Source organism: Pongo pygmaeus, chromosome 4, assembly GCF_028885625.2.
Source record: "Pongo pygmaeus isolate AG05252 chromosome 4, NHGRI_mPonPyg2-v2.0_pri, whole genome shotgun sequence".
Taxonomy (NCBI): Eukaryota; Metazoa; Chordata; class Mammalia; order Primates; family Hominidae; genus Pongo; species Pongo pygmaeus.
Genome location: NC_072377.2, coordinates 58,889,163 through 58,901,908, shown reverse-complemented (window position 1 = coordinate 58,901,908; position 12,746 = coordinate 58,889,163). Strand labels below are relative to the sequence as shown.

General features: G+C 33.8%; 1 protein-coding gene across 4 annotated transcripts in view; it reads right to left on the bottom strand.

The window, feature by feature from the left end:
• Positions 1-12,746, bottom strand: part of NDUFS4 (NADH:ubiquinone oxidoreductase subunit S4) — a 122,196-nt gene that overhangs the window by 25,188 nt on the left and 84,262 nt on the right. For 2 of the 4 annotated variants that reach the window (XM_054489649.2, XM_054489652.2), the window contains exon 3: positions 10,440-10,612. In XM_054489649.2, coding sequence (XP_054345624.1) covers positions 10,440-10,612 — 173 coding nt within the window. Of the gene's footprint in view, positions 1-8,481; positions 8,558-9,351; positions 9,445-10,439; positions 10,613-12,746 lie in introns of those variants that run through there. The other 2 variants (XM_054489651.2, XM_054489648.2) reach the window with 2 other exon arrangements.

The following is a 12,746-nucleotide window of genomic DNA, read 5'->3' as shown; positions in this document are numbered from 1 at the left end:
TATAATTATATATATTCTTATCATAACCCACCCCTACACTTTGTAAGCAAAAGAGCTTCATATGGCTGGCTATATTGGTACTAATAACATCATAATTTTATATTGGTTCCTCCTTTTCAAAGCACACACGATTTTCCAGTTGATAGTTAAAGTATATATACTGAGAACAGAAGTATCAACATAAATATGATGCAGTAATCTGATAAGTGTTGACAGGCACATTGGCTTAGTTGAGAATAAGAAACAAGACAGAAGCCAGGAGACCAGAGCTCTGTTTCCTGCAAAGATGGTATAGCCTTTATTATTATCCTCATTTATGAATACATACATATAGAAATCAAATAGTAACAACTTATGTCCACTGTATCCAATAGTAACAACATTCATCCACTGGAAGAAGCCACTATTCTTCCAGCCATTCAGTTTCTACCCTTCTCATTCTCCTTCCTTTCCTGTATTTTGTAGTTCTTTTCTAGGCTGTCACCACCAGTTTAAGCTCTTTTTCATTCTTCCCATAACCCCATCCTAACTAATCTTTCTGCCTCCTTGACTCCAATCCACCCTTCACCAAGATTAGTCTTCCTAAAGTTCAAATCCCAAACTCACTCTCTGCCCAGTTCAAAAATTTCAAACAGTTTTCACTGTCTATCACATTAACTTCAGTCTTCTACCTTGGCATTTAAGCACTTCTATAATATGGACAGAACTACTTTCTGTCCATATTATAGAACTACTTTCTAGCCTTCTTTTTAATTACTCCCCTGAGAGTAATTAAAAAGTAATTCCCCTTCTTTTTCATTACTCCCCTGAGAAGTAACCAACTAGTCAAATCAGGTTGCTAATTGTTTTCATAAAAAACTGTACTTTCCCATCAGTTCAATTTGTTCCTTCCTCTTGGAATACTCTCCTACTCTCTGCACATGGAAGTCCATCCAAATAATCCCTCATGCTTCACTTTGAATACCAACCTATTCCATGAAGTCTTTCATATCCTACCCTCCTCCAACTGTATACAATCTCTCTTTCAACCTCCACTAAATATAATTTGTGCTTTTATTTTTAGACTTTATTTGCTCATTTCTCAATTACTGAAGTTCCAATTTGGGTAATGGCAGAATATTATATCAGATTTATCTGCCTAACTATAAACTCTGGACAAAACAGAAAAATAATTTTCAGAGACCAGAGAGTGACTAATAGAAAAAAAAAAAAAACTCCTAGAGAATTCAATCTTTAAAAAAAAGGAACCAATCTAAAGTTGGATTTAGATCCAACTTTATACAGTGTTCCCATAAGGTATTCTCTAGTCTAGACAAGCTAGGAGCATCGAGAACTCAAGCAGAAAGCCGTAATCTCAGTGCAAGGAGCCTGGAGATGGAGTCCAGGATTGCCAGAGCAGCTGGAAAAGAGTAATCCACAGAGCAGGGAGCTTTTCAACTGTACATGATTGAGTAAGGTTTCAAAATGATAGCTGGGAAGGCTGAAAGAATTGAGCAAAGATTTCAGCAGCTGCCTGTTACAGGGGAGACTGAGTCTGAAGGGAGAACGTGGGTAAACACCTTGTGCTTTCCATCAAAACTTCAGAAAGGCCGTGCCTTTTTATTTTTTAACACTAGGTTCCAAGACTAAAGGTAAAACTGAAACAGATCCACTCCAATAATGCATAATCCTCCACAAGTTCAAGGTCATCTATCAGTAATTTAACTGTCTGTTGGAACAAAACTTATCAAGTTGCTACTGTCATTAACTTGAGAAACATAAGGGATCAGATAATTAATAGATTATTATTATCTCTTAATATAAATTGTTTGAATATTAATTCAATTAATTGTTTGAATATTAATTCAATTAATTAGTGACTAATATTTCAGGGACTAATTAGCATATTAGAAAGCCACATATCCACTAAAAGATATATACGACATTCTTCATTTTAGTACTGTATTATATATAATAACCCAAACAGAAATTTACACAAATAACCATCAATAAATAGCGTGGAATGGATGAATCTCACAAAGTTAAGCAAAAAAGCCAGTCACAAAAGAGCACATAAAGGATAATTCTCTTTAAGTAAAAAAAAAAAAAAAAAAAAAAATAGGCAAAACTAATCTATGTTATTAGAAGTCAGAACAGTGGTTACCTCTGGAAGGCTGAAATCTGAAAAAAGCATGGGATGAAATGGGAACTTCTGAGGTACTGGAAATGCTGTTTCTCAATCTGGGTTCTACTCACATGCATGTGTGTTCAGGTTGTAAAAATTCATGAAGCTGTATGCTTCTGATCTGTATACTTTTCTTAATGTATATTTCAATAAAGTTTAAAAAGCAATATTAAGCCTGGCAAAGTAATACATTGTTCACATTTCCAAGGTTGATTTTAGATACTTTTCCTCCAATATCATTTTCATATACTTTACTAGACACTGATGAACATCAGTAAACCAATAAAATATCAAAAATTGTTTCATAATTATAGTGTCCAACATTGGTTGGCAGATTGCTTTTTGTTCTACACCATAAAACAGACTTTGTGAAGATACTTACCATTTGTGAATTTCAATGATCATTTTCTGCTTATGAGCAAGGCCTATTTAATATTATTCAAAACAGATCTAAGTATCAATACAACGTAAAAATTAGCATTATAACTGACTCTTGATTTACCTAAGAGAACTATTCATGCATAAAAGATATTGGTGAAACATTTTGGCACTCAGAATTTTAATTAGATGCCCTCTGAATGTCACAGAACAGCAAGTGAATGAATTTCTTCTTGGGAAGCTTAGCTTATTTGTTTATTTTTTAGTTTAAGTATCAACAGCAGTTATAAGTGGCTCTAAATGCTGTTAGTTTGATTAGCACCATTCAGAATCCCTTGAAAAACCATGAGAACTAAAGAGACAGTACATAATGTGGCTTATATGCAAAATCAACTTTAAATATTAGCAATACTCAACTAGAAAATGTAATGAAGAAACTTCATCTGAAATAGTGATAAAACTAAAATATCTTGGCATAATTTTACTAAGAAATGTGAAAAACTTATACTAAGAAAATCATGACATTTCACCAAAGGACATATAAACTTAAATATATGCATATACATACACTGAAAAAAGTCTGGAAGGATATATACCGAATTGTTGTGGGGGCTTCTACGGAGGGAGGGCGGGTATACTGGTGAGAGGGTAGTAAGCAGGGGAGGGAGAGGAGTAACTGGTAACATTCCTGGCTTATATGTTATATATGGAAATATGTATCTATAGTTTAAATCTACAATGCAAGCACAGTCATTTACTTGTTCAAAAGTCAGTAATGAGATGAAAAGTAGACAGAATCCTTATTTAAAGTTAAAAAAAAACTGAACCACCTGATTAAAGCAAATTTTAGAAGTGCTTTGGCAATGTGTTAGAACAGTGTAAAGGGGAAAGATGATACAGGCAATGCTTCTGTTTGCTACTTACTCATAATCAAAACAACTATCTGCCAACCTAAGAAAGATGTCCACTTTGATGACTTAAGGCTTGAGGATCAAGTGATGAGAGAATTTGCAACATCTACGTTTGTGCACATCTCTGCTTAAACTATTTGACCTTCTATGTCCACAATGACATGGAACAAATCCTTGTTTCCAGAAGCTGAATGACAGATTCATAATTTTCTAATGAAAAAATATTTTTAAAATTTAACACAGAAGTCACATTTTCAGAATGTGATTAACACAAAAAGTACTGAGTCCAATGATCACTGAGTTTCAATGACCAATGTACATTAATACAGCTGAGGAAAAATAAATCATTTTTAGGTTTAATCAAAATTAAAGTCCTGCTTACAGAAATAAATGAAAAGTAAGCATTTACTAACCTAAAAGATAAAAGATTGTAAAAAAAAAAAATGAGATTAATAACCAATAGTCATCTTTGGCAACTTGCTACAATATTAAACAAGGATAAGTCATGCTCTCTCCCTGCAACAGGATCAAGGAGATTTAAAAAGTAAAAACACTTGGGTCAAACCCAAAGGACAATTTTGCACCTTAAGATATTTTTCATATTTACACAACTATAAATCTTTTACCTTTGAGTTCTAACATTTAAAGACTCAGGTAATTAAAAGAGCATAAGAAAATCTCCACTTTAGATGAGAAAAGAAATGTAAATATAGTACTTTAAAATATGAATTTAGAAATCTAAAAACAAAGATCAAACACATTTATATTAAAATCCTACATGTGAACCAAAGTGGCCTTTCAAAAAATACTGTAGATAAGCAGATAACAATGAAATGTATTCACTATATTTTTAAAAAATAAAACCATGTTTATAGTCATGAAGCCCATTTTCACAATGAGGATCCTTCCCCTCAATCCCCACTGAGGAAAACATATGGGAAAACATTTAAGATTTCAAATTCCTGTCACAAAATTACTGTGAAATTACTGTAAAATTAAAAAATTACTGTAACTTTGTAAAATTACCTTTTCCATTAGCACTGCCTCTGCTGCTCAATGAAATCTGTCCTTTCCTGTGTATTTAACAGCAAGATAGTAAAAAAAGAAAAAAAAAAACCCTTCCAAAGGTATATAAAAATAATCTCTGCAGGTGTTACATTTGTCATATTTCTTATACTGCACACTTCTAACCCTCTGTAATACTCTTACATCAGCAGGGTTAGATGTCTGTTAAATCCTCCAAGCCATTCCATCAATATGATAGACCTAGACAGTATCTATCAGTTAGAAGAAATGAATAAAGTTGGCCGGGCATGGTGGCTCACACCTGTAATTCCAGCACTTTGGGAGGCCTAGGCAGGGGGATCACGAGGTCAGGAGATCAAGACCATCCTGGCTAACACGGTGAAACCCCGTCTCTACTAAAAATACAAAAAAATTAGCTGGGCGTGGTGGCAGGTGCCTGTAGTCCCAGCTACTCAGGAGGCTGAGGCAGGAGAATGGCGTGAAACCGGGAGGCGGAGCTTGCAGTGAGCCGAGATCACCTACTGCACTCCAGCCTGGGCGACAGAGTGAGACTCCATCTCAAAAAAAAAAAAAAAAAAAGAATAAAGTTAAGCCCAAGATCCCCTAAATTAGGAAACCTTGTGGCTTTGGAAACAAATATATTCTAGGTATAGGATGGATAGTCATTTCTCTTTTAGCATATCCTAAAATCATTCCTTGACCCACAGCAAAAAACACATTAAAATACTAACATTCTCTTTGCTCCATTAAATACAGTAATTCTCCTGATTAAAAAAAATACAAGTTATATGACCTTATCTAGCCAGGTTTTAAATATTTTATATTTTTAATATTCTACATATTAATACTGTATATATAATTGTAAAATAAAATATAAGCAGGCTGAGAACCCAAACTATGGTCAACTCATTAATTTATCTGGGACACAGGTTTATTTCTTAGTTAAGTGATAAAATTTAATTAGATGATCATGAAAAACCTTCAGCTTACAATTCTAACAATTTTATAAAAAGCTTTAAAATATTTCACAAAGAGAAGTCAGAATTCAATATGTCCAAGCAGTAGAATTACATACTATTTTTGTGTCATTAAAATGCTAAAAAAAGAGTAGCAATTCTCTGTTGTAATCAAATCAAATAAGTAAATATTTTAAATAATAATTTTTTTCTTATATTTTTTCATGCTACTGGTTGTTAACACCAGAACAAAAAGAAGTAATGAATGTTTTTTAAAATTATTCAAGATTCAAAACAATGTCTCAGATAAAACAATTGCAGACAAGGTCTATTGCTTCAAAAAACTTTTTACTTCGGCAAAACTACGTTTTGAAAAAGAACTTTACTTCCCAAACATGTTGTATATCTCATTTTCAATCAATATGTAATAAAAACAGCATTTCCATATTTACGCACAATAGGTTACAGTTTTGTCTTAAAGCATCAGAGTATTAAATCACTACATATTTCAACATTTAATATGCTATTTCCAGACTAAGCAATACTATAATAATGATTGTGTGAACCTTTGTGCAAGCACAGCAAAGTAAAACTGTATTTATTTAAACAATCCACTAATGCGCTTTCAGGACACACTATCCCCAAAATATGGCAGCTTGGCATTTGAGAAAACAGCAGAAGCAGGAAGGTCTCTCTGACACTCTCCCCTGAAGTAGGATATAACAGAATTATCTGACCTTCTGAAGTCAGTCCTAAGACCCTCATTCCAGAACTGTCTACCCTATAATAGAAGGAATGGAATGTCCTTATTTCTGAAGACAGAGACACAGACAAGAATTTGAACAAACAGGTCTGGCTAAGTTCTTCCTAGTTTATAATCATTAGATCATAAACTTTGTCCAACCATCTTTCTGTGTGACTGGCCACTCTTCATCAAAACTAAGCACAAAAATACACAGACTTCCCTGTTTCTTTGGGTCTTTATTTCTGAAGTCTCCTGTATCACATAAAACTTACACAAAATGAAGCTGTATGCTAGTCTCTTGTTAAACTATCTTTTGTTATAGATGTCCTCAGCCACAAACCTTGCAATAGATGTGAGGAAGATATTACTTTTTCACCTCTATACCACTCAAATGTATATTCTCATATAAAGTATTTTACTCATAAACAATTTAGAGTATACAAGGCACAAGTACTCAAATAATCATTTATTACTGAATGTTGCTGGGAATGTATTATTACTACAGTGAGTCTGGGGAATAGATGAACATGTAAAAATCTCATGTGATTGAAAAACAGTAATCATTAACCTTTCAGTCACTGGATAGGGACAAATTTTTTCCTTATAAATTCCTTCAGCTTCTAGAAGCATGTGGTTTACAAAATGACTCCATATATTATATGAAACATAAAATAAAAAGGATAACACAACAGCTACACTTCAAAAGAAAACATACAAATGGCCAATAAACACGAAAAATGCTCAACAGCACTAATCGTCACAGAAATGCAAATCAAAACTACCATGAAATACCATTTCATACTAGTCAGAATGGCTATTGTTGGCAAGGATGCAGAGAAAAGGAAATGCTTATACACTAATGGTGGGAATGTAAAGCAATTCAACCCCTATGGAATACAGTATGGAGATTTCTCAAAGAACTAAAAACAGAACTACCATTTGACCTAGCAGTCTCACTACTGGGTATCTACCCAAAGAAAAATAACTCATTTTATCAAAAAGAAACCATTCACAATAGCAAAGTCAAGGAATCAACCTAAGTGTCCATCAACAATGGATTGGATAAAGAAATGTGGTACATAAAGAAAATGTGGTACATAAACATCATGGAATACTATGCAGCAATAAAAAAGAATCAAATCATGTCCTCTGTGGCAACATGGATGAAGCTGGAGGCCATCATCCTAAGTGAATTAATGCAGAAACAGAAAATCAAATACTGCATGTTCTCATTTGTGAAAGCTGAACGATGGGTACACATGGACATAAAGATGGAAACAATAAACACTGGGAACTCCAATAGAGGGGAGAGGGAGAAGGGGGCAAGAGTTGAAAAACTGCCTACCGGGCACTGTGTTTACTATTTGGGTGATGAGTTCACTAGAAGCCCAAACCCCAGCATCACCCAATATATCCATGTAACAAACCTGCACATGTACCCCCTGGATCTAAAATTTAAAAAAGAACAATATTCAATTATGTATGAAGGGCCTTAGACTAAAGGGCAAAATTTCCATGAATAAGGGGATACTCTAAATCACTTTATTATGAAAGCAAACACAAGATAGAAAGAAAATATAGATTCTTATTGTTTCTGATATAAGGAAAGGTAATTGCCAGAGAGCATCCCCTCACCTTTGCCATAATCAATTGTCTAGAACAAGTCACAGACGTAGCCATACCTTATGGAAGAGGATGATTAGAGTTGTAACAAAAAAGCAGATATCCTGGGGCATCTTAGAATTCTATCTACCACAACCACCCTTGTACAAAAATGTGATCTAACATCTCACATTGGTGGGGATATTGTGTTTTTGTAAGGAAAAAAAAATGGTCTCAAAGTATTCTCCTTGATACTGGGGCTTTTAATCCTCAGCATCTTCTACTTTTGGGAGGCCAGAAAATTTTTTCTTGGTTGCAAAGGAGGGCAGTCCTGTGTCTCATAGCATTGCCATTATTAGCTAGATGTCAGCAGAAGCCACCACTTATTAAAACCAGGAATGTCTCCACACACTGGCAAATTTTTAAGGATACAAAAGCACCCTCAGTTGAGAACCACTGATTTTGTCTATGTACGACCATTCTTACAGATGCAGGCACCACCAGGAATCTCTTGAAACAGTAAAGTGCATTGGGAAATCTGACCTGGTATTTATTCTTTGGAGTTAGAGTTAATGGGAGACTTCTGTTTTCTTGACAAGTACTGAGAATATACAACCCACCAGAGCAAGATTTCTTAGGAAAATTGTCTTACATATGAAAAAGTTTGGAAGCCAAATGTTCCTCCATCTGTTGTTTTCCAGAAACTGGGTAGATTCAGTTTTCCGTTTGGTAGCTCCCCTTTCTAACAATTTCCAGGCCAGGTCTTGTACTACTTCTACAGGAGACATGACAATTATGGGCTTTGAGGGACATGAGCTGATTCCATCCCTTCCTTATAACCATGACATGGCGGCTTATCTCACATATACAGATTCACTCCAAAGACTAAGTTGGATAAGTATCTATTTCTCAGCTTTACTACCAGTGAGTGCTCAAGACTCTACCTAGGTGGTTTGATAAAGCAGAATATTCTTAGCAAAGTGTTTCATTTTGGTTCTCTTAATTTTATAACACACTGAATTATAACTAATCTTATAACAAATTTGTAGATCTGTGGAAGAACATTTGTATTTTTGTGATGTTCTAATTGAATTCGTATTGTTTGACTTTTTTCTCATTTTAATAAATTAAACTGCAACATAAGAAAAAACTAAAAAATTGTGCCTATATATCATTTGCCTAATAAAATATAATTCTATTTAAACTGAAACATGACAGATGTTTTCTAAAAAAAGTCTCCCAAGTAATCAACAGGAAATGATGTTGAATATTATACTTTTCTAAAACAAGACAGTCTACATTTTCTAATTTAAGTTTATAACTACCTTCAACTGGAGACTGGACACAATGTTCTAAGAGTTTCAATAGGAATGACAATTTTCTAGCTTATCTGCCTAATGTTTTCTCTAATGACAGCTTTTTAAATTTAACTAGAATCAGCCCTCCTATTTAACATTTGGGCCCAATTCCATTATGGAGAATTAGGTCACTGACTTCATTAGTACCACAAGAATTTATTCCAATACACTGTTAAAAAGCAATTTAATGGCCAGACATGGTGGCTCACACCTGAAATCCCAGTACTTTCCGAGGCTGAAGTGGGTGGATCGCTTGAAGCCAGGAGTTCGAGACCAGCCCGGGCAACAAAGCGAGACTCCATTTCTACAAAAAGATAAAAAAAAATTAGCCAGGTGCTGTGGCATGTACCTATATTCCCAGCTACTTGGGGGATTAAGGTGGGAGGACTGCTTGATCATCCCAGAGTTCAGGGCTGCAGTGAGCTAAGATCACATCACTGCACTCCAGCCTGGGCAAGGGGGCAAGACCCCATCTCTAAAGAAAATAATAAATAAAAATAAAAAGTAATTTATTAATTATTAATTATTATTAATCACAGTATCTCAGGAACTTATAAGTTTCCCTCAAGTTAGCTAATTTCTAAATTGACCTAGTTCCTACTCCCCTTACAAAGAAAAAGGATATATATATATATAATATATTACAAAGGAGTTTATCGTAATTTTAAAACAAGTTAAAGTGTCACTATATTATAAACACCATTCTAACAGTATCTTGGATAAAACAGTCTTCCCCCTTGTCTGAGGGGGGACAAGTTCCAAAACCCCTAGTGGATGCTTAAAACCATGAATAGTATCAAATCCTATATTTTCCTAAACACACAGACCTATGATTAACTTATAAATTAGGCGTAGTAAGAAATTAACAATAAGCTGTAATAAAATTGAACAATTATAACACTTACATACTGTAAGAAAAGTTATATTAAGTGTAGTCTCTCTCTCTCAAAATATCTTATTGTACTGTCTGTCGGATAACTGAAACCGTAGAAAGCAAAACTACAGATAAGGAGGGACTACTGTATACATAGCTTTGAGTTCCATAACAGTGCTCTCAAATTCAGTCATTTTTATCTAATAAGTAGTACTCTGAAAAAGACTGTCATAGTTTATTGTGCTAAGCCACACTTATCTGAATATCTAAATATATAATGTGTATCTTTGAGCAGTGATACCTAACAACGTCAAAAAGTACTGTCATAAGTATACTGTACATAAAAGTTTGAAAATCATATTTAGAAGAAAGATCTACATAGAAAAAGATAGCTGACAATATTCACATTAAACTAAAGTACTCACGTTGATGCCCAACCCATCAAAGGATTTTCCCATCGCTCCCTGGTATCAAACTCCATCTTCCATTTCTTTGTGTTGTTTACTCCAGACTGCATGTTATTGCGAGCAGGAACAAAGATCCTGACTTTTCTAGTTTTTATATGCTCTTCTGGAACACCAGTTAAAGTAGTGATATCCTACAGAAAAATAAGCAAAAAAACAAACAAATAAAAAAAAAACCACGTTTCAAACAGCCTACATACTCACTAATGTACTTTTGTTATTTCCTATATTCATGCAACTCTATTCAGATTTGTTCATAAATTGAGATAAACTTTCTGGCTTATTTCACTACCATTCTGATACTTTACAACATAAATTGCTATTTAGATACCTGTAAATGGTTTATTTAGGGGGAGGTAGTAGAAGACGTGGAAAAGGATTGTAAAAAAAACTTACGCCCTTTTGTCCAACAAAGCATTGGTATTTTCTGAAGAGACTGTTTGCTCGCAGAAGAGCCTATAGTCAACAATGCTCTTACTTTGTGAGCAAGTGCGAACTAGTCAGAGGAGAAAAAATATAAAGGAAATATGAAAAGGGGATATAAAAAGTAAATCCTTATTTGCATGTTTATTTAAATCTTAAATAGAACACAATCTGTTACTTATAGTTTCTGTGTCAAATTGCTTACCCACAAGGCACTACCTTGAGAAGGAAACCTGAACCTTTTTGTAAAGCTGTAAATTTAACAACTTTAATTAGCATTGTGATGTATCTCCCTTTGGAGAAACCTATTAAAGAGAGAATGATACAATCAAACACATTCTGCAAAAGTAATCCCAAAAAGTGGCATAATTTTTGCCAAAATGTGAGATGAAAACAATGGTAACTTTAACTCGATTTTTCTATAATTTTATCCAGTAACAAATGCTCATTTTGAAAATGCACAGAATTTTGATGCCCCAGAGTAGATACATTTATCAAAACATAGTGGCAGTCAGGACACAAATTAGTAAAGTAATTCAGAGTTTAAAACCTATTTATGCCTAGTGTTCCATTACTGGAACGCTAAGCATGTGGGAGTTATTTATATCCCACTGCTCAAGGCCATTGCCAAGGTCTGATTGCAAAAATTCTAAAAATTGCAACCTCAGACATAAATGGGTTAAATCTCCATTGAGTAATGGTAAAATACTTTATTTGATCAAAGTAAATCACATTGGGGTCAACCATATGCTTATTAATGAAGCATTTTAAAATCATGGTTCTTATACTGTCATAAGTATATTGTACATAAAAGAGTTTGAAAACCATATTTAGAAGAAAGATCTACATAATAATACATAAGAAAGATCTAACGTAATTATAATATACACCCTAATGAAGACTAATGTTTATTTGTAGTTTCAATCTATCAATGCTATGAACCAAATAATTGGCAAGAATACTTAGCTGCTAAGTATTCTTAGCTAGTACGTACTAGTGGGAAAAACACGAAACACATTTCTGACTTGGCTATTATCTCTATCCACAAGATTAAAAACCAATTCTTTAAAGTTATTTTAGTTGGCAACCAATCCTCTATTTAACACAATACCTTTCCACCTGCATCTATAATTAGGTGTGGCTACTTTGTCACAGCTTGTTTACAGAAACTATCAAAATTATCCATATAAATATTTACACAAATATGCACTTCTAATATGTGCCTACATTTACTTATTTTTAAAGTTTCCCTACATCTAGTTTAAAGTAAAAATGAGTGAAGTTGGCACATAATTTTTAAAGGTGTGCAATACTTTAATTGGTAATTTCTAATATTCAGGTTCAACTTCAAAAAAAGTTTAAGTATTATTACATTTAATGACTTCCTGAAGCATATATGTCTCTATTTAAGAGCTTAAAGTGGCTCAACTCCTGGGAAGTCCTCAATGTTTAATTCCTCCTTTGAATTCACTGTAATACTTGCAATCTGCCACAGTAGTTTATTATTTAATATTATATATCTTTAGATTAATCTGTCTCATTTCCTCAGCTACAGCTTACGCTGGGTATAAACAAACACTATAAGCATGTTATGGGGTGGGGCATCTTTTCCAAATTCCAAAGCATCCTCTCTGTTCTGAGCTGAGCTCATAAAAGTTGGAGCTGTAAGTTATGTCTATTTTTAAAACTATATGAAAGGAAACACATTAAACTCTTAACACTGGTTACCTCAGGAAGATTAGGGGAAACACTTTTACTTTACCTACTTCTATACTGTGATGCATATATGCCAAAGTGATTTAAAAACTTAAGATTTTAGACTTTTTCAAGTTTTGAAAAAAATTG